We start from the raw sequence: 22,853 nt of genomic DNA on the forward strand, positions 1-22,853 counted from the left end.
ATAGCTTTATTTGTATAGGACTTTTCAATACAGTTTTACAGCAATCAATGTAAAAGACAGACAAGTCAAATAAAAAACTGGTTTTTTGTGCTTTTTGTAGTTTTCATATGCATGTCAGCAACATTGTGTTCTTTATAATAATCCAGAAAAACTCACAATTACATTGCAGTTTAAAGTCACCTTGTATAACCTTTAAAGTGATAACTGACAATTGCCAAGAGGTCCCACTATATTTTCAACAATGGGAATAATGTGTTTATTTCATTTAATTCTAAGCGACCCTTTGTTGTGGTGGCAGCCCGACTAACGGTGTCCTGTTTTTTTTCTCCTTTTTTTCAGTTATTCTGCTTTTTCCTTGGTTTTCTGTTCCCTGCCTGCCTCCCTGTGTTTTCTCCCCTGTGTGCTCTCTCTCTCCCTCTGCTCCTGAGCCCAGCCAACGACCCGCACCTGCACCTCACCCGCCACCTCGTCAGCCTGCCACACCTGCCAGTAGTCAACCTCATCCCTGCCTGTACCCCGGTTCTCCACACCATTCTTGCTTGATCGTCGTTGCTCCATACCCGGTGCCACCTCTGCGTTCAGGCTCTCAAGTTTTTGTTTTCTCTCAAATTCCCTGTGCTTTGTCGCTCCTGTCACTAACCCTGTCTGTTTTCCCTCCCAGGTTCACTCACCCTCATCTGTTCTGTCGGCTGGGCTCATCCTCCGGTCCTCTCCTCTTCGGGCTTCCCACGGCGTACTCTCAGTTCCCCCTTGCATCCTCCCTTCCTCGGCCCCAGTGTCCCCCGGCTCCCTGGTCCCAGTCAACTCTGTTCCCCGTGCCTGTGTTTCCCCGGCTTCCACCTCTCCCTCCACTCCGGTCCCTCAACCCCTTGTTCCCTCAATAAACCTCCTATCCTCTGAGCGTTGCATTTGGGTCCTCTCTGTCCCCACACCACCCGTAACACCCTTTGCAATATTAAACATAAATGTTACCATTTGATTTATTGTACAAGAGTTAGCTCAAAGCTAATTTCCACCTGCAGTCAACAGCACTTAAAGAGGCTATATGTAGTTTTAATTAAATTACTCACTTTTTAATTGCTTATTTGTTTGAGTTGTAACCTTGCATAAAAATGCACCACAAGTGTTTTAATGTTTAACCGTCATTGGTGCAATAACTACTAACAAACAAAAGGGGGAGCCCCTACCACACTGCACACATGAGCAGATAACTCTGAAGAGGGCAGGTAACTTTAAATGTACTACACCCAAACACTTTCCCTTACATTAAGATGCATCTGTCGTACCCAGACAAAGCCGCCTTGTGTTTTGATCTCCACTTGGCTCGTTTTCTCTGCAGTGACAGTGTGATATATACGAGGGTTAATATGGTGAAATAGGCTCACTAAAGCAGACAGGTCTGCACCTGCACTCTGCCAAAGACAGACACGCTCCACTCCGTTTGATGCTATACTGAGTGACGCCTGTGGCGCTGCGATCAGAGGGTGTGTTTGTTGGTGCGTGTGTTTGTCTGTGTGACTGTTGCACCTGCAAATACTAAACAAATTTTTGATCACTGTGGCAAGGACTGCCTAATCATACCTCTGTACACGTGTGTGTGCAAGTTCATATCTGTAGCAGTGTGTCTGTGTTAGTCTGTGTGTGTTTTTTGTGCGAGTGATGTATGTTTGTGCCGTCGTGCCCAGTTCTGCATGATGGTATCGATGGTATCAGCCGTGTCAGTGTGGAGGGAGACTGATGTGGAATGTTAACAGTGACTGAAAGAATTGGACTGTCTCCATAGAGTCCCATCCATGCAGAACCTAGATAGGACTAGCAGGAGACTCAACACAATACATTAAGAGATGAAGAGAGGAGCCTTATTATTGTAGGTTGCACACAAGGCTCAGAGAATTCCAGCCATCTGAAAACAACATAGCAGCAGTTGAAAGATTACTGCTAAAAAGAAAGAAATTAGGCACCTTAAAGGTATTATCACAGAAAGCATGATTACAATAATCTTTTGATATCATACCGTTACAGTGTGGGCTCCAGAGTTGACTTTTGAAATAGCTAATGAAATGGCGCCATCGTCAGTCAAAAGACAGAACAGCATCACTGCAGCAGGTCAGCAACTGAACAACCAGCTGACGGCTACAACCCCATAGTCTTCTAATCCTTAATAAACTAAAGCTCCCCTCCCATAGTATTCAGTCTTTAGATTTTGTGTTTAAGTTAAACAATGGCACAAGCTGAGATTAGTGTTCTTTATAAATGTTTGCAAGTAAAATGACCTGGATTCACAGGCAACACAGTCAAATTGGACACTGATAGAGACAGCAGCACCCCGATGAGATAAGCCTACTAAGTTTTCTAAAGTGTCTGCCATCTCAAATGCTTCATATGTACCTAGTTGGTGGGATTTTTGCAGTATTTTTATTGAAAATATATTGACTTAAAAATGTCATGTTTTCAAGCATTTGTAACTACAAACTGTTAACTGAAAATAATCCATTATGATGTGTGATGCTGCTCATTATTGATTATTGAAGGCTATGCACCGACACATGTGTTTTCGGTTGTCAGGTTGAAGGTGGGTGGAGCTGTGCTGGAAAATTACGTGAGGTCAGAAAACTCCATGTAGGAGTTATAAGAATGATAAAAGCGTAATTTGTCCCACTCCAACAAAAAAAACAAAGATGTGACTCAAGCACAGTCTGTACGCCACACAGCCCAGAGAAGGGCTGTAAATACCATGTGTGGGCTTACTTAAACATCTCCATCAAACCTGGACATCTTGATACTTCACATTAGGACAAGTTTAGGTATAAAAAAAACAAAGTGAATGATAACTTATATCCATGGAATTTCTTCAGTTTTATGGTTCTGGCATTGTTCATGCTGGCTCACTGTCATGGCTTACTGGGACACTTGAGTAGAACGGACACAGTTATGTTACTGTCCCCTCTGCAAAGTCATCCACATCATAGTTATCTGCAGTATCATGCTGTATAAGGTTGAATGCTTATTTGATTTAAGCATATCAGGTGATGTGCATTTGTATAATGAGGAAGGGTGTGGCCTAAGGAGATCAACAGCCAATATCAAGGTATGCATAATTATTAGGCAGCTTATTTTCCTTGGGCAAAATTAGCCGAAAAAAAGTTTTAACTGACACGGAAAAGTCAAAAATTGTAAAATGCCTGTCAAGCGGATGTAACACTCTTGAAATAGCTAAACGTTTGAGGTGTGACCACCGGACAATCAAACATTTTGTTTACAATAGTCAGCTGGGGCTCAAAAAGTTCATGGAGAAGAAAAGGCGCAAATTAACAGCAGAAGACTTAATAAAACGTGAAGCTAACAGGAACCCATAGTCCTCCAGTGACACCATATTTCAGAAATACAAACTACCTGGAGTGTCCAGAAGTAAAAGGTGCCAAGTACTCAGAGACATGGCCAAGGTCAGAAAGGCTAGAACACAATCACTACTGAATAAGATTCAAAAGTTGAAGCGTCAAGATTGGGCAAAGAAGAAGACATGAGTATGACTCTTGATGGACCATATGGATGGGTCCGTGGCTAGATCAGTGATGGACACGGTAACACTTCGACTCAGGCACCAGCAAGGTGGAGGATGGGGTACTGGTATGTGCTGCTATCATTTAAGGATGACATAGTTAGACCTTTTTAGCTTGAAGATGGACTAAAACTCTACTCCCAAACCTAATGCCAGTCTGTGGAAGATTCAGCGGAACAGGAAGAATTCCTCAACATTCAAGAAGGCCATGATCTTTTTGCAGGACAATACTTCATCACATGCATCCTCTGTACTCCACTGCTTGGCTAGTGGTCAAACCCCAAAAGTTTAGCTATTTCAAGAGTGTTGCATCCATCTGAAAGGCAATTTACAATTTTTAACTTTTCAGTGTCAGTTAAGTCTCTTTTTTTGGCCCATTTTGCCTGAGGAAAAGAAGCTGCCTAACAATTATGCACACCTTGATACAGTGTGTTGATCTTCTTATGCCACACCCTCGCTCATTACACAAATACTCATCACCTGATATGCTTAAATCTAAAAAGCATTCAACTTTATACAGCTTGGAGTTGTAAAGTATGCATAAAACTGATGATATGGTCAAAATACTCAGTTGCACATTAATAATTGCGCACACAGTGGACAGTGGAAGAAGGCATGGACAATTTATGATAAATACTTTCTCAATAATGAGCTTAATGAAGCGTCTTTCAAGATATTACAGAATTTTCCCAGTAAAACTTGTGTTAGAAAGATTCAAACTAAATATTGATTATAAGTGGGATTTCTGTGTCCTAGAAACCTAGACCTTTAAGTAGTCAAACAATTAAAATATGATACATGTAACACCATCTCTATTTTTGTTTGTATAGATATGTTTTGTAGATCTCTCTCTCTCTCTCTGCCTATTGTAACAAATCCAAGTCCACACCTTCTATACAAAGAATGTTCTTTCTCTCTCTTTTTCCTTCAGTCAGTGTTCAACGCATCTGTGATTTTGATCTGGTCAGAATCCTCCCTGCCTTAGGCCTGAATCTCTTTCTGCTGAAGAGGCATTTTAATCTGCTGTGTGAACGGGGTCTTTCCTTTGGAGGCATCCTAGACAAAGCTGATATAGTCTTTTTGAGTGCTTGGAGAGCCCCTTCCAAGTTCCAGTCTATCTGATTGCAACAGGTGTTGTATGTAAAAAACATTATATAATATATATAAAAATATTATGTAGCTAATAAAAGTATTCTCTTCAACATTTAGGAGTTTTTCATTCTGATTAATAATCATAAAGCAAACAATTCTAAATGATATCCACTGTGATTCAGTGTTGTAAAACAATAAAACATGATAAAGTCCAAGACACTGTACTCTTCTAGCTGTGATTCTGTTACTGCCCTTTAAGCACAAAGACTCAGACCACAGGAACTCCGTCCCACGAGCCTCACTTCACAAACTGCCATGTCATTTATTCTGCTGACCGCACTATGGCCTTTGAAGATGTCGGCAAAGCAGAAGTGCTAAAAATCCTTTAATCATTCACACAATGATGTGGCCTTCTCTGGAATGGGGAAGCCTTTGCCCTGGCATGATACTGCAAGCTCTTTCTGTCAGTCAGGCAAACCATAAAGTGCAATACACACGTGCTGACAGTTAACATGACTCCACTGGACACTCCTGAAAGTGCAGAAATCCCAGCAGAAAAAAACCTAACTGGATGTAGATTCCATTGATTCAACATTAAATAAATAAAAATATCAAGAGCATTGTTGTGATAAGTCCCTTTTGGAATTTTTCCTTTCCTTTCTGATGACAATTTCTCAAGATTTAATTTATATTGTGGTGTTTTGTTTTTGTTTTTTCTTTAGACCATTGTAGAGCACATGTGGACGTACGTCAGACTTAACAGTTTGAACAAAAGCATCATTAATATTGTTATCACTATTATGCATTTTTAGGTCTGTACCGCTACCACCCTTACTGTTGTTGTGGTTTTCTGTCATGATATTGCTTTGGGTTGATTGAGACAAATGTAGGCCTTGTTTTAAAGGAATGACTGTAACTTAATTGTAGGAGGTGTTATTTTAGGATTGACGCCCTTTTATATAACAAATTTTCCCCCCCAGGAATCAGTTAAATTCCTCTACATGTTTGTACTCCTTGATTTTAGCCACCCTAGCAGTATGGCTCTAGTCAACCGGGCCAGGTTCAGACTGCAATATCTCAACAACTACTGGATGGATTGCCATAAAAATGTTGCAAATACATTCATGGTGCCCAGAAGATGAATCCTACAGACTTTGGTGATCCCCTGACTTTTCTCTAGCACCACGCCATGAGTTTGCAATGTGTGGTTTTGAGGGAAATGTTCGATCAATTGTTGTGAATCTTGGTCCTTGTCCTCAGGGTGAATTATTATCACTTTGGTGCTCTTCTTACTTTAAATCTTAAATTTAAATTGTAAAGCACCATCATCAGGGCAAATATTTAATTTGTTTATGACTAAATACATGCAAACTAATGTTCAGCTGTATGTTGTGTTTAATGCTAATTAGCAAATGTTAGCATGCTAACACTCTAACACTAAGATTATACCTGCTAAACATCAGGTTTAGCATTGTCACTGTGAGCATGTTGACAGGCTGACATTATTATATAGCTGCATGGCTGTAGACTCTTAGTCTTGTTTTTGTCAAATACTGTTTTTGTTCTGTACCAGCTGTTGGTCTTCTGTTACAGCAGAAAAAAACAGTACTAACAACAGTATTTCTGTGATAGGAATTGACTGTGGACTTGAGTGGATCAAGATGTACTTGTGACTTAAACAATGACTTGTAGCAAACCATGGTATTATGTTTTCCATGTTACAGTATCATGATCATTTACTACAGCAAAGGGCAGAGGACAGCAAAACATTTTGTTCTGTAATGTTGACACTGTAAGAAGATCAGGCATATACCATGTAAAGCGAGACAACAGACAGATGTTCTGTGTGAGTTTGTTGCTAATGAGGCGACAAGTTCAGATGTGGGAGGTTGATAGAAAAGACAGCTATTGTTTTCATCCACCCTCCCTTCATGACAACAGCTGTGGAGTGAAGGTGTGGGCCTCCAGCAGGAGAATACACTATGATCTTGTCAAGCTGTTCTTACAGACAAATGCATAGCTTCACCGAGTGTGGCGTATGTGGGCTTTTCTGTGTGCAACAGGGACTGGTTTTAAAATAGCTTATGAAAGCCTCTCAGGCCCTTTATTGTAGTCTTTGGTGGCGAGGTAGAGAATCTCATGGAGATGTTTGTCTTCTGCGCTTAGATGCATTTACTCTCTCGCTCTGGCTCTTTTTGTGGTTATCTCGCTGTGAAAACAGATGATTTATGTACAGTCTTCACACTCCAGTTTATGTGTTATTCCGATAAGGCCAGTGCGTTTGTGTGCGAGTCTGTGTCTGTGTGGTTTATGATTGTTTATTGAGACCACAGATTGTAGGACTGCCTACTGGAGGACACAAACAAACTTCCGTGGGAATGCAAGGTCCCACCAGTTCCCAATCCCATTTCTTATCTCCAGCATTCCCATATGAGTGATGTATATTATCCTCCTGAAAAGGGACCAATTGACCACTGCACAGCTAGTTAGTACTAAATGCAAATTACATGTATTTTTGTGCAGGTAGTTGTTAAGTTGTTACAATCACTTTTAAAGCTCTTCATGGCCTCTCGCCTTGTTATATTTCTGAACTTTTAGTCCCATACACACCAGCACGTACCTTGAGATCCTTGGGCAGAGGTCTGCTGTCTGTTCCAGAGTCTCGACTGAAAACTAAAGGGGACAGAGCGTTTGCTGTCAGGGCCCCGAGGCTCTGGAACAGCCTGCCCAAGGAAATCAGGTCAGCTGAGTCAGTGAACTCTTTTAAGTCCCTTCTTAAAACATACTTTCATCGGAGAGCCTTTCCCGATCTTATTTGACTTTATTTTATCCCTTTTATTTTATTGTATTTTACTAATTTTATATTTATCTTAAACGTGTATTTTAGTCTTTTCAATGTTTTCATGCTTTTATCTTGTATTGTTTTTGTATTATTGTCTCTTGGGTATTATTGTCTTTACACTTGTTAAAGCACTTTGTAACTTGTTTTTGAAAAGTGCTCTACAAATAAAGATTATTATTATATTATAATTAGTTACATTAGGATGAGAATCTTATAAATAATACAGTTGTAGAAAGTAATGCACTTTAGAAAGATATAAATTGCAATGTGCAAATGCATAACAAAAATAAAACTAAAGTAATCAAAATTATTAAGTAAATTAATAGATTACAAGTTGGCATTGAGTCAAAAGAAGACAGAGGGTAAATACAGAAAAACAAAGTGTGTGAAAGCGATAGAGAGGTGGTGATGTTGGGGGTCAACCTCAGGTTTTGCATACTTGCCATTGTTTTCTACACACAGTACATATGCCAACACCACGGCATGTCCAACTGCCTGCTCACCTGCCAGATTGTTCACCTGCTCACCACTGGGGCCCTGCCCATGGGTGTGAACATCTAACAGAAGTTTTTTTAAAAACAGTTGCTCCAAAAAAATTAATTAAAATCATCACCGGGTCTACCATGAGTCACACATAAATGCATACGTTACCTGGAATTACACACTTAAATGTTATAAATCCCATGTGCCCCCACATTTAATTTGATTAAAACAAGTATTTGTGTAATGTTTGCTGCTGAATATTTAACATATTACTCAGTTCAGTTATTCCTACATACATAGTACATGTTGGTGTTCATTCACTGGGAGTTAATGGCTTCATCACTTATCACTTGACACACACACAACAAGCACACACACCTTTTTGTCTAGGCGTTAGGGAAATTCCCAGTAACCTGCATGTGTACAGGTGATTTGCGTATGTTCACCAACCTAGGGGGTTTGATTATAACTGTAAACCCACTACACCTGGGCACTCTGACATGGACACACACACACACGGCCCATTACTCATCACCAACCCTTTACTAAGTGCTTCACAACTTCACACACTAATGGGAAATGTTGCTTTTGTGTGTGTGGGTGGGTGGGTGTGATTGTGTGTGTCTGTGTGTCTGTGTGTCTGTGTCTGTGTCTGTGTCTGTGTGTGTGCACACTCACAAGTCAGTTATGTAAATTGTTTTTTGTCAAGAGAATGACATAGTGAAATAATGTTATATATATTATGCAATAGCTGTGATGATAGTAGTAGTGCTCAGAAAGCTCACCCTCTGTAAATCCCCTCAACACCCTGAGTTTATTCTTGGAAGCAAAGTCTTATTTTTAGCTTAGACTTAGATGCTCATGCTTAAAAAAGAGGACTGACAACATTTTAAGGCAGTTACAAAAACACAAATCAGATAAATGTAATACCTACAGTACCTGTCCGGGTAAAGCAACAGTTGTCAGGTTTCACCTGCCACTCTGTGTGTTTCTGACTGCAAGGGTCCAATGTCTCTCTGGCCTTATCACCTTGTTTGAATCCTCCAGGTGCAAGCTGAATTATAGGAATCCTAACCGTCACCCATTTCACCCAGGGGTTTTCCGAACACGTTTATCGAGTATTTTTATAAAGCTCTCTCTATGTTTTGACAATTAATAACTTCTACTGCTGCTCCTTCAACTACTACTGCTACAACATCTACTTCCACTAGCACCTGCTTACAACTGCTACTACTGTACTGCAACTACCCCTGCGACTACTACAACTGGGGATGTATTTCTGGGGGGTCTTGGTAAAGTCTGCCTCTGACTTCCACTACATCCACTGTTGCCACCAGTTTGATACTGTGGGAAATGCTCTTATTTTCTGTGTTGCCGAAAGTTATAAGAGAACATCAACACTACCCTCATGTTTGTATGATAAATGTTAAGCTACCACAAGCAGACACTTAGCCTAGCTTAGTGCAGAGAGTTCTGTTGTTACAGTGAAGTTGCCCGGCAACCAGCAGAGTCTCCAGGAAGTTACCGTGCCCTACCAAGAAATAGTCTGAAACATAACCTCCCTTAAAACAACAATGTGTCCATGTTACACTTTCTCTACAGATTAAATAATTACAATATAACATATTAGTGAGCTTTAGAAGTGCTGACAGGAAAGGCACGGAGACAGAGAGGGGATGACATGCAGAAAAGGGCTCTGGCTGGAATCAAACTTGAGCAACTCTACCAGATGAGCTACAGGGGTGCCCACTGTTGGCATTTCTAATGATATTAGCATTTGCATTTTTTCAGCACTGGCACTGGCATTTCTAATTGTGTAGGTATAGTATGGGTATGGAACTGGATTGGAATTAGGACTTCTATTGGTATTAATATTGGCACAGATTTTTCCCAAGCTTTGTAGGCAAATAATTTAATGACATGTACTCACATACTATAAACTACAAGCCTTAGATATATCAATACATGTGTATTCTACCTACAACATATATTTGACATGATGTCAGTTTCATACAACAAAGAAAATCTGTAGTGGCTGTGGTGTCCTCACAGTGAAGGCTAATTAGAGAATTATGATACATATTGAGGGAGGATGGTTTTATCTCTGTGGGAATTATATTTATAATTTTTGCTGTGCAAGCAAATATTACACACACTAACTGAGGCCTTATCATAAAGATTATGACCTACTCTGCAGTTTGATTTGTTACTTATGGATGTGCTTTCATCTGTTTTATGTATACAGTTAGCATCTTGAGGGTTAAATGGGGTCTATGACATCATCTGCATCACGTACGGGAAGCCCTCCTGATATTTCGGGGAAGCTATTTCTCCAGCTTGCTGAACAGGTTTTCCAACTGCTTCTGACTTAGCTTTTAAAACCACAGCACACTGTAAAAAACAAACAATTAGTGTGAGGCAATCGATCCATGATTAGATTTATCAATCAAGCCAAAGTAAAAATGTTTGTGTACACTAGGTTCCAATTGTTTGTACCTGCACATGAGCAAACATGCACAGGGTAAACAAAGCTGTGCTATGTGTATACAAGAAGAGCAGTAACATTTTACAGAGCAGGGCAGTATGCATATGCATATACTGTAAGTGTATGAGTGTGTATTTGTGTTTGTGTAAGGTGTGTGTGGAGGCTTGTTTGACTACATTTGTGGGGTCCAAAAAAGGGATTCCTCTATACTTGTGGGGTTCGACAGCTTTGTGGAGCCCAAAGTGTTGGACCCTACAAGTTTAAAGGGCTCTCTAAGGGTCACTTGGTTTTAGGGTTCAGGTAAGAATTAGGTAAGGGTTAGGGAAAGGGTTACGGTTGGGCATGTAGTTGTGATGGTTAAGGTTAGGGTAAGGGACAAGGGATTGCATTATGTCAATGACGGGTTCCCACGAAGATAGTGCCACCACAAGGCTGTGTGTGTGTGTGTGTGTTTGTGTGTGTGAGAGAGAGAGAGAGAGAGAGGGTCATGAAGACTAAAGTATTCCAGATGGTCACCCTGTCACACTGGGTGGAAAGCACTATTTGCCCAGCTGCTGTACTGTGTCAGTCAATCTTCTGACAGTTGTACACATATACAGTATGACACACATGCACAAGTACATGTACTCATGTTGATACATTTTAAAGGTGCTGTCCAGAACCAGGAAGAAACAAATGTTCAATATTTAAGTGGTACAACACCATATAAAATAATTGCTGATACACTTTGACGTATTGACCTTCCACGACCTTAAGTATGTATCTTTGTGTACTCTGATAGGTTTATAATGTAGGGGCCTCTGGTAATATTTCAGTGTGATGAATTTCTACACTAAACCTTGACAAGCTGTAAAGTCTTGATGCCGTTACTGTAAGCACTGTTTGAGTTTTTATCATGTTTATATGATAGCACAGGAAAAAAACACAGAGTGTAAATACCTGCTCTCTGTCCCATTACATGCATGTCATATATCATCAGTCCAAGGAGGTCACAGGCTACTGCCACTGCATTTGGACTTATTATGTTATTATTACTTATCGAACCATAAATCTGTGTCAAAGGCATTTTTTCCTGAGGTTAAATGTATATCTGTCAACATTTACATGCTACATCCCAGCAGGCATAGCATAGAAACACCTGAAACAAGACCATCAGAGGGATAACACTGGAATCCACGTCTGTAATAATATTATTATGTAATATTATTTAAGCCATTATCTAAAGGGTTTTTTTATGTGTTAACAATGTAGTTGTCAACAACTTTAACCCCTCCTGTGAACTGTAAATAAACAGATAATAATAAATGACAATATACTATAATACAGTTTTTATTGTTTAAAATGTCTTAATGGGAGATGTTGTAATTGTTGAAAATACTGTACCTTAACAAACACTTAAAATATCCTTGTCCTCTAAACTACATTATAATGTCTCCTTACTGAATAGTGTTCAGCCAGTGGGTAGTATGGGTAAATACCTTTTACAGTTAAATGGAATTTTGGATGCATGCAAATGTGAGTGAGTGTGTGTAGAAGCATTTCAGTATTAATTCAAGATATAACACCCATCTTTTCTTCAAAACGTCTAGGTAGTAGAGCATGTTTTTCCCATAATTTCATTACCTTGCCCACTACCATGTTTTATTCCACCAGGATGTAAAGCCAAAAATATGAAATCACATCATTATCTCCCATTGCACCTCTGCAGCTGAAAATACAATGATAAGAAACCACACATACACCGCAAGTTTTGATTCTGTGGAATAAACTTTCACAAGCTTTAAAACACTGCTTACACTCACACGTAATATGAAATAGAGAAACAATCTGCCAAGAAAAAAATGCTTTCTTTTGTGAACCACTCCCACTAACAACCAAAGGGGCTTGGCCAAAAGTGACATATAAGAGGTGAGCATCATTCAGGTGAGTACTCATATTCTCATGTCTCCACCTTCTACAGCCTGAGGATACTACTGCACTGCACCAGACACAGGAATACACCTCTCACTTAACAAGGTACAGGTATCTTCTTTGTTACAGCCATTCATTCAGGTTCTGACGTGGCCTTGTTGTCTTTTGCTGTCATATGACTGTCTATCTGCATCTTGATAAGTTTGAGAAGCATGTGTCACGTCTTCTTTCACTTCTCTGTTCATGTTTTGCACTTTGATTCTTGTGTCTCACAACTGTCTCATTCTGTGTTAACTTTTTCCAGATTGTCCTTTAAGTATGTTGGCAGAAATGGAGACGGTGAGTTGGATATAATTTTATTGTACATATATATATATATATAGAGAGAGAGAAAGAGTGTAACCATAGGTCAGTCCATGAACGACAAAGAAAAGTGGTTATATTTATATAACTGGATGTTTGTGTAATAGTGGCTTATGAAATATTATAGTGTTAACTGTAATTGACGTGTTGGCGGAGGGTAAAGGTTTATTTGTAAGAGTAAGCAGCAAAGCCGCACATCACTGTTACCTGAATGTTACCTGTCCTGGTGGAGGCACAAACACTTGCATAAATTTGCCAGTCAAACTAAAACACACACTGTCACACCTGGCTCATTTTCAAGACCCATACAGAAAACCATGCAAACAGAATAAATATCACACGGTTTGCTGCCCTGTGAATGTCTTTAGTGTGTGTCATTTTGGAGTTTGACAAATCTAGCCTAGATGGAAACGAATTCACCATATTACATATTAAGGATGATGTGTGCGGTTTAATATTATGTAGAATTCAGGATTCATAGATAATTCCCAGCTTATTTAAAATTGATGAGTGAGTGCATCCCTAATCTCCCGATCTCAGACCAAAATTATTCACAATATGATGCAACACAGAATAATGAAAAAAACAGCAGGTGTGCAAGAACACCACCTTAGGCTATGACTGACACGGGATAAATGGCACCCATCGTGCAAAGTGTTTTCTCTCTGTCTGCATCACACAACAACCTAGTTCAGGGGAAAACTGTGAGTGAGTGTGAATTATTTCTCAAAGCCGGCGTCCTGCCTCTGTGTCTGTTAGATGGCTTTTGTCAGGCTGAGTGGAGACCGTGTGGCCTGGAGCGGAGTGGCTCCCTCATCCTGCCCTGAGGTGGACCTGGAGGTCATTGAGGAGTATCTGCAGGAGCATTCACTGGAGGTCCAGCCTGCACGCACACCTGCATCACCTCCAACCACCGTGGGGCAACAAAAGCACACACACTCCCACCAGAGCACCAGGATCATAGGTTACTGTGGGGGTGGCGGCAATGATAATGAAAAAGATGTAAATGAGATGATGTCGGTGGTTGTGTATTTCTATATCTTTTTACCTGACTGTATCTTTTGCCTGTTTCTCCATAGAAAATAGCTGGTTTGGTCAGCATCCGTATGAGTGGCACTGTGACCCCTACACTCCAAATGAGGAATATGAAGAGCATGCCCTGCCTCCAGCTTTGCCTAGTCCCCATGACCATCAATGGGTGAGTTCAAGGGGCCTGAATCTACCTAGCTCAGATGCCTCTTACATTGCTGAATAAAACTACACATTACTGTGTGACACATTTCACATTTTGAGGTTGAATTTAGATTTTTTTGATTGACTTTCTTCATAATTTTTGGGAATGGTTATATGTGTGAATTATGAATATTTTTTTTATGTGTGTTTGCTTCAGGACCACATTTCTTACTACGTGGGACCTGCATACATTGACTCAGACTCCCAGTCCAGTAGCTCCCAGTACCAAGATTCCCCATCACCATCGTCGGATAGGGGAAGCAGGAAGGACAGAGACTCCCTGCCTCTTGCCCCACTTTCAGGTACACATGCGCACCAAAACTCTCAACAAAATTTATTTTGATATATCTACACACCAAACAGGCTCGTATTTAGTGTAAGGCCTTCTGTTGGGACAAAAAAACATCTATGTTCACACATACGCACATTGTTGAGTCATTGTCACATTTGTATTTATAGCTTCTTCCTCCTTGGCAGGAAAGAGGAAGGAGCGATTGTTCCAGTTCCTGTTTGAGATGCTCCAGACGCCATCGATGCGTAACTGTATCTGGTGGGTCCAGTCCTCGGCTGGTACATTCCAGTTCTCCTCCCAAAACAAGGAGCGCCTGGCGGAGCTTTGGGGCCTTCGTAAGGGCAATCGCAAGACGATGACCTACCAGAAGATGGCACGGGCGCTGAGGAACTACTCCCGCACGGGCGAGATTCACAAGGTGAAGAGGAAGCTCACCTACCAGTTCGATGAGAAGACACTGCGAGGCCTAAAAGGAGAATCTAATGCAGTGTAAGAGGCCTGATGGACAGTATATAATATATATGTATATAAGCATGGAAAACAATAAGCACAATGGATATTTACGGAAAATCACTGTGGTTGTCCCATTCATGTCCATTCTGCTGATTCTAATTCTATGGTATGTAGAAACAAATGAATACTGGGTATTTGAAAAGCCAGAGGATGAAACACTGTAGGTCAGATAAGGGGCAAACAGGAAATGGTGCTAGTGATGTGATAGGCAATGCATGAAAAGTCAGCTGCCATTATAAACTATGTAAACCTAACAGGTTATCACATAATATCTACTTCATAAGTAGAACTACTATCATTCTTAAAATAAAAGTTGTGGTTTTCTGTTTTTTGTGATTCTGTATTGCAGATAGTCAGCATTTACACGATAATTTTAAAGACTTAAAAAATAGGTTGTGTAAACATGATCTGTTTGTGTTAAAATATATTTTTTTAAGATGAATGAATAAATCTGAAAATATTTTCAGAATACCTGATATTTTCTTGTCTGTCTGTCTATCTATCCACGTGAACAAAGATATACTGTGTGGTGCCTATCAGCCAGGCAAACACAGATGTGCTTATAAACTGGTGCAAACACAGACACACACAAGCACACACCCATAGCCAAAATTGTATGCAAAGTAAGCGTGCATTAGAACAAAACACCATTAAAAGCAAAACCTGTTAATCAGTAACATCTACAAAGTACCCTGACACACAGGAGTAGCAGGACACACGCAGACACTGAACACATTCGAGATGCTGAGTATAAATTTCTTTTATGAAGCTGCCAAAATAATGTAATTTAATTTCCCTAGTCAAATGATGGGGCCACACACATATTTGCTGAAACCACGTGACACAGGGTCAAATGACATAATGTTCAACACACATGAACTCGTAGTCATCCCTGACTACAGCTTGTACTACAAAGCAGATAGTTTGGTTCTGGTAACAGTCACAAACTTGTTCTGCTGTGACATGCTGTATTTACAGTAACCACGGTGGAAAGTAACCACATGTATTTACTTATGTTACTTAAGTACTAAAATTAGGTATGATTTTAATAATTTAATTTCCATTTTATGCCACTTTATACTGTACTACATTTTTACCTTTTAATCGAATACATTTATTTGACAGCTTTAGTTACTTTGCAGATTTAGATTTTACATCTAAAACATGATAAACAGTTCTAACATTTAAAACACTGCTTACATACCAATGCATTAGTAATATAATACATATTAAAATATGACACTGAAAACGGATATTTAGCAATTTTGATATTTAGCTTTACTTATTCAGTATTGCTAAATTGTAGTGTTACTCAAGTAAAAGATATGAGTACCGTTATCAAACACAAATGCAATATCAAACTGTTCTGTGAAAAATGTGCCATGGCTCATTCATGTAATCCTCTCCTCTAAGGCGACTGAGGCACACACAAAGTGAGGAAATGTTTTTCACTCACTGATGAAATACAGATGGCATCTCCATGGAGTGCACGCCTGTTGTGTGCGCAGAAAGCGCATGCATGTTTGCATATAAAAAGCATCTGTTCCATGCTTTTTTCCTGGTCATTTGAAGCCAAATCAGCTGAAAAGCAGGAATCTGCTATCTGAACAGCAGACACAGGATTATGCTGGACATAACTCTCGCTGTGGAATTCAACCCACCTGTCCAGGGCTCTCAGGGAAACCTGCTCCGTCAAACTTCATAGCTTCCCTGTTCTTCATCTGCAGTGATGGCTGAGTGGAGCTGGGTGGCCTACACAGTCCTAGAAGCGCTGATTGCTGTGGCCTGTTGCCTTGGCAATGTGTTGGTGGTGTGTGCGGTGTGTGTTGGTATCCGGGATTCCCTTCGAGAGCCAACCTTCTGCTTTCTCGTTTCCTTGGCAGTGGCTGATTGCCTCGTGGGTGTGGCGGCTGTGCCCCTGTCTGTACTATTGGATGGCTGGGTGAGTCTGACCCCTGACCTGTGCCTACTTCTCAGCTGTGTCGTGCTCGTGCTGACTCAGGCCTCTGTGCTGTCACTGCTAGCTATCGCCGTGGACCGATACCTCAGGTTACACACACCACTCAGGTGAGGTCTGCAAGTAGAAAAGCTGGATGGAGAACATGCTTACTAATTGATTTGTGGAAATCAATTTCATTCCTTCTTTCTCAGGTACAAAGCCCTGGCCACACAGAGGCGTACATGGATGGCAGTGTCTGTGTGCTGGATACTGTCCTGCCTGCTGGGGTTCACCCCTCTGTTTGGCTGGCACAACTACTCCTCTCTAGCCTTTGATTCCACAAATACATCTTCCACTTCCTTCATCTCTCCACCCTGCACCTTCCTCTCAGTCATCTCCCTCCCTTTCATGGTCTACTTCAACTTCCTGGGATGTGTCATTGCACCCCTGCTGGTCATGACCCTCCTCTATATGCGAATCTTCTGGAGCCTGCAGGGCCGTTTGAAGGAGGGCTGTCCTCAAAACCAGGCCTCTCTGCTCAGGGAGAAGAGGCTGGCCTGCTCCCTGGCTCTGGTTCTCATTTTGTTTGCCAGCTGCTGGATTCCTCTGCACCTGATGAACTGCATGCTGCTGTTTCATGGTCCCCAAGCTGTCACACCAGGGACGCTCTATACAGGTAGCTCTTCTAGCCCTCACACAGTCTGCTGTTGGTTGTTTTTGTATTTACATGTTGAGAAATGTTCCCCTAGAGGCTTTAAATTGTTTTGTTTTTTTCACATATGTATTTGTACACTCACACATACAGATCACAATACTTACCAGCAGTTAGTGATATATGATGGTAACAAATCCATTTTCCAGGTATTCTCCTGTCTCACGCCAACTCAGCAGTCAACCCTGTGGTCTATGCATATCGCATCCCAAAGATCCAACAGGCTTACAGACAAATATGGAGGCGCTTCCTCATGAACATGACCTGTTGCAACGGGGATGAGCAAGTTCGCCGATCAAGTACAGGCAGCCGAGCCAATCACACCGAGATGTGTGGATCAGGACGGATGGCCACGCCCTAACAAAGGACCACAGGGTCACTATAAGTCCAGTATGTCTGAGGTTCAAGTTCATGGGACTTTGTCATACACACAAAACATGGTCAACAATCATTTAAGGCTTTATTACAGATATCCAACTGAGGAAATACAGGCAGTCTGTGTGTTTGAAATTGTGAAACCCCTACACTGCACACACTTAGCCTGCCATGGCATTCGGTCGCCTAAATCTTGTCTGCAAACTTTATTTAAGCCAAAGCTAACTCATAAGCCTCCACTGGAGGGTGCTCTAGACTAACAAACTCAATAGCTGCTGTTGCACACAAACCATGTAGCCATCAGAATTGCAGTAGGTGACGAAGAAACAATTTCAAGATGTCATTCATGGATTTTTTGGGCAACTGATTTGAGGCATGTGTAACTTTTATTGAGATGTACATTTTTTTGAGTTAGTCATTTCACAGCTTCAATTCATGCATCGCTAACCTTTTGCAGCACATATCTACTAGTTCCTGTTTTTTCCCACTCCCCAAATCATAAAAATAAATATTGATACTTAGCCATGAGAGTGTGTTGAACATTCATGAGTGTTCAGTGAGCTCCTCGGGGAAGGCAATAGACTGTATAGTTATCACCTGAGCAGGGTACAATCCCACCCACCAAACTATACAACCTACTACCTCACCCTGACAGAGCCCAAATCAAACACGTTCACGTCCTGTTGACACCTGAAACCTGATTTAGCTGCTCTAGCAAAAAAAACAACAACAATGCTTGTCACAGTACATTATGTTGATTGCTGCAAGCGTATATTTTGATGGACAGCGTGATTGCCCATCCTGAGATGACAGTCGGCGAGTAGCTGACTCTGCTGTCTCCTTGGGAAAGACAGTAGATTGTATAGTTATCTCAAAAAGAGGTTACACAACCCCACAACTATTCAATCTACTACCTCAGCCCCAAGGACAGCATCCACGTTGCTTCAGCATCAAAGATCCACAAAGGTAACTGCCCTGCAATGGTACAAAGAAAAAGAAACAGAGAGGGTTATCTTAATTAACTATTCTTCTCAGAAAAATACATGCAAGATAAAACTGGGTAGGATCATCAATTTTTGAAGTGTATATTTACGTGACATTTTAGACTGATGTGTTCAAATTCAGCGCGTTGTATTTTCAGTTTTATCTCTGTGTCTTTGTTTTTGTGCCTGGAAATGGTTCAAAATCACAACTTATGGCTGAACGTGGAGTGCTTCGTGACGACAAGGCTTTAACTGCCAAGAAAAACGTTTATCCCTTCTTAACAAAAGAAGACCTTCCAAGATTTTGCATATTGGCACATCCTCACCGATCAACCAAGCTTCTTTTTGTTGTTTTTTTAATGCGGCGCTGAAAGTTAAGAACTCGGTTCCATTAAATTAAATCAAAGACAATTTAACGGTAAGCGGACATCGGAAAGTGAGAGCACTAATGTGTGAAAGCCCAACAAACAACTCACTGGCTTCCTGAGACTCTGGCATGTGATCGAGAGAGGCGGGGAAAAAGAGCTGCCGACTCTGTGCCAGGAATTCGTTTCCGTTTTTGCCAAATACTGAGCTCATTCCAGTGGGCTATCCCTGTGTAGGCTGGCTGCTGCTTCTCAGTCAGAGGTACACACACAGATGCTTGCAAATATGGCTTCCACCAGCTGCCTCTGATTGAATACAAGGCTGGGATTCTGCCCCCCAAAACACAACAAGGAAACACAAAATGGCGTCTCGCACATCGGCCATTTTAGGTCTGCTTAAAAACACTATAAGGTCTACCTTTCAGGGGTTTTTTTTCCTGAGCCTGCTGTCTCTTGATTAAGAAAGAGCGGCTGTTCAATCGATGCGATAGAGAATCAATCTTGCGCCAAGCGCCGAGACAAAGCCAACAGACCCAGACGACACACTCACTATCACAGAGAGCAACTCTAACCACACTTATCAGACAGCTGGAAAGTTCACAGAGAAAAAGTATCATCACATACAGCATGTCCATGTTCCTGTGAATTTACTTGTACTGTTAACTGTTCAGCTTTGGTTTAATAAAAAAAAATTGGCACTCTCGCTTAACATAGCAGACTGTGTATTTTGTTTCTTAAACTTTTATTAATTTCACAAAGAAAGATGCTCATGCTCAGGCAGCTAAACGCTAAACTCTTAAGGGATAAAGGGTTAGGATGGGCCAGCCTGTTAACATGGCAGCGACTGAAGGGTTAATGAGTGCCAGACTAAATGCCAGACCTGGGCCTCAGATAGACAGAGAAGGGGTTAGGAGGTACACTGCTTGCATAAATTAGCATACAGCCACAACCCCCGAGACTTGATCCAGACCGGCCCGTAGTTAGCATGCAGTAGACCCTGCTAGTCTGATTACAGGAGACCAGACAGACAGAAGGGGGGGTTGTTGGCATGATCCCAACTCTGCCACTGTGCCAGTGACAGATCTACAAGCTCTGTTTGGTCGCCGAGAAATGTCCCCTAACTGGAGCTGTATTCGGAGGACAAGGGGAACAGACTGACAGTGATATGACACAAATGGGTCAAATCAATGAAGATTTAACATCTGAGCATGGCCTCAAAGGAAAACAAACATTTAAACAGTAAATGCTTTCGGGGAATTCTGTGCTTCTGGGTTAATTGCAAAAACTGGTGTCCCTTGCTCTACACAACTCCCAACTGTTGTGGAAACACTGGGGCCAAACTCGGTCTGTCACGTGAGCTCTATTGGGCGCTGCTGTCTGCGCTCGTGGACTTTGTCTATGGCACATAAAAGGAGCACACATGGCTCGGCTAGGGCAAATAATTTTCTCTGTCAACAGCTCCGAAATAAATATCCCTCCAGCCAGTGGGGCAGCTGAGAGGATCCTGAAGAAAAGATGAGATAAGGAAGAAATGTGAGCTATTGAGTTAATCTCATCTGCCTCAGTCAGTCTGTCTGTGCATCAGACAGTCTGTCTGTGCATCTGTCACAGCAGAATCATGGCTAAATGGTAGTATATTTATATTAAGCCCAGAAACACAGACCTTGTCCTCTTTTGCCCTCTGATTACACTGCTCTGCTGTGACCAACCAGGATATGCTTTCCGGGGACAATTTCCTGCTTTAGTATGTTAATCTGTCCTTGGGTATGTTTTGGGTTTTTCACAACCCAATGTCAGCTGTAGAACTGGGAATTTGATCTTTTTCAATATGTTTCAAACACATCTACAGCAACAGCGTCTATAAAGCCCATACCTGATTCTGTTTCAGACATGCAACAATCACTGTTTGTTTTAAATGTATTTTAGTATATAATACCACCATGACTATAAAAAAGAAAGGCCTTGTAAGACAATTTTAAAGTGAAGACCTACAAAAAAGACAAGCTGTTACAATCCAAATATCTACTTATTACGTTGTGTAGTGAGTTATAAGAACATAATCAAAATGGCTGCTAAAATGACTTAGCAGTGTTTATTATACAGGTTTTAATAACTTCCAACATCAACCTGCTGTGCTATCAGAACACACGAAGAACCACCACTACTGCGCCATCTTTAACAAATCAGAACCCATGCGAAAAATGAAGGAGAAAAACAGTGAAATGCTGAAACAATAGGCCTTGGCTTCCTCCCCTACACTGTGAAAGGATGCAGGATACGTCAGATTTATTCCTCACCCGATACAAACGACGTAAACACACAAATTAATCAGCAAATCCCCAAACACACACACGGCACACTCAGTTGCCAACAAAACTCCTCCGAATTGGAGCAGATTTTCGCCGGAAGCAGAGGCAGGGAAATACCTATTGGATTGCCTGGTCCCTTGGTCCGCGAGACGGGATGAATGCTTGGCAGACACAACGGACGGGGGCACCAGACGATTGGTACAGGTTCTTGTGTGTTTCTCTCTCTCTCTCTTTCCCTCTCTCTCTGAGCTTTGTGCCAAGAATGGGCAGTGTCTGTGTACCAGGCAGAATTTCAATGAGGGAGGAAGGAGGTGGTGATGGTGGGCAAAGAGGAGGAGGAAGAGCGGTGTGGGGGAGCTGGAGTTGGCAGAGGAAGTATGCCACACAATTAATGGCAGGATGAAGAATTCCCGCAATTAAAAAGACGCAGAACGGGGTGTTCGTACCACATGTGTGTATGTTTACGCGTCTTGTCTTACTCGTGTCCAGTCTTAATCTACAGGAAAAACTGTGCCCAGGCATCTGGCAGATACGAGAAAGAGGGCTGATCCTCAATAGAGCGCTCCTCAATAGCGATTTTATCGTACCTGCTTTTTCATCTTTGCCACTCCCTAAGGAATACCTGATTCCTACATTAAAGGGCGAAGGACGGGAGCACTGAGCCACTTCCGTGCCCATTTGGCATGGTGCCCGCTCTGATGTTCTGTAAATCCTCATTAACCAAGCGCAAACACACAAGGCTCATGCTTATGTGCATGCGTGTATACAGGAATACACTGCCAAATGCATGCACTTACACACATATCCGCACACTGGTAGACTCAACACCGCACAGTCACTTGACCTGTGTACACGAAGGAAACTCATTCTATCTGATCCAGATTTACTAAATGTTAATTAAATGAAAATGCTTCCAGTCCATGGCCATCCACTCCTCCATTTTGCCAACTAGAGGGCTGCACGCACAAATATTGGACTCACACAGACATAAGAACTAGGTAAACATGTTTGATGAAAAGATAGCATGACCCAGATAAGGCATAAGGGAGCCATTGTGTTGAAAATCACAGTGTCTAACAATCATTTCAACCGTAAATACAGCCACACAGAAGTGGAGCTAAGTTGAAACAGTGGCCGGGAACACACTCATTCCGCTTTTGTAAATCTCCAATTTTTAGATTTATACTTAAGTATATCAGGTTGAGGGGTATTAGCTGATAAAAGGGAAAAAAACAAGACCATTTCTGAATCACTATTAGCGACTGTATACCCTCCAACTACCCAGACCCAGGCCAGATGTGTTTCTAAAACCTCTAAATGAAGGAAGTATACATCCGAGGTTTCTGTCCTCCTCTTCATTTACTCTCTCTATCCTAGTGCTGGACGATATGACCAAA

The 22,853-nt window shown here is 41.4% G+C and overlaps 2 protein-coding genes across 3 annotated transcripts; both read left to right on the plus strand.

Annotated features, from left to right (window-relative positions):
* The first annotated feature begins 12,374 nt into the window (after positions 1-12,374).
* Positions 12,375-15,207, plus strand: LOC119906080 (transcription factor Spi-B). Of its 2 annotated transcripts, none has more exons than XM_038723596.1 (6): positions 12,375-12,477; positions 12,677-12,711; positions 13,495-13,699; positions 13,815-13,933; positions 14,126-14,270; positions 14,428-15,207. In XM_038723596.1, exons 2-6 carry the CDS (start codon positions 12,691-12,693, stop codon positions 14,751-14,753), a joined length of 816 nt encoding a protein of 271 aa, XP_038579524.1. In that variant the 5' UTR covers positions 12,375-12,477; positions 12,677-12,690; the 3' UTR covers positions 14,754-15,207. The 2 variants fall into 2 exon arrangements, with proteins under 2 accessions (XP_038579524.1, XP_038579525.1); XM_038723597.1 differs by having other exon boundaries at positions 14,446-15,198.
* Positions 15,208-16,502: 1,295 nt separating this feature from the next.
* On the plus strand, positions 16,503-17,822 carry LOC119906079 (adenosine receptor A1-like). The gene is made up of 3 exons (XM_038723595.1): positions 16,503-16,840; positions 16,925-17,388; positions 17,574-17,822. Exons 1-3 carry the CDS (start codon positions 16,503-16,505, stop codon positions 17,783-17,785), a joined length of 1,014 nt encoding a protein of 337 aa, XP_038579523.1. The 3' UTR covers positions 17,786-17,822.
* Positions 17,823-22,853: the final 5,031 nt, after the last annotated feature.

Source organism: Micropterus salmoides, unplaced genomic scaffold (genome assembly GCF_014851395.1).
Source record: "Micropterus salmoides isolate LMB-PRFRI ecotype aquatic unplaced genomic scaffold, ASM1485139v1 Ms_hic_scaffold_16, whole genome shotgun sequence".
Taxonomy (NCBI): domain Eukaryota; kingdom Metazoa; phylum Chordata; class Actinopteri; order Centrarchiformes; family Centrarchidae; genus Micropterus; species Micropterus salmoides.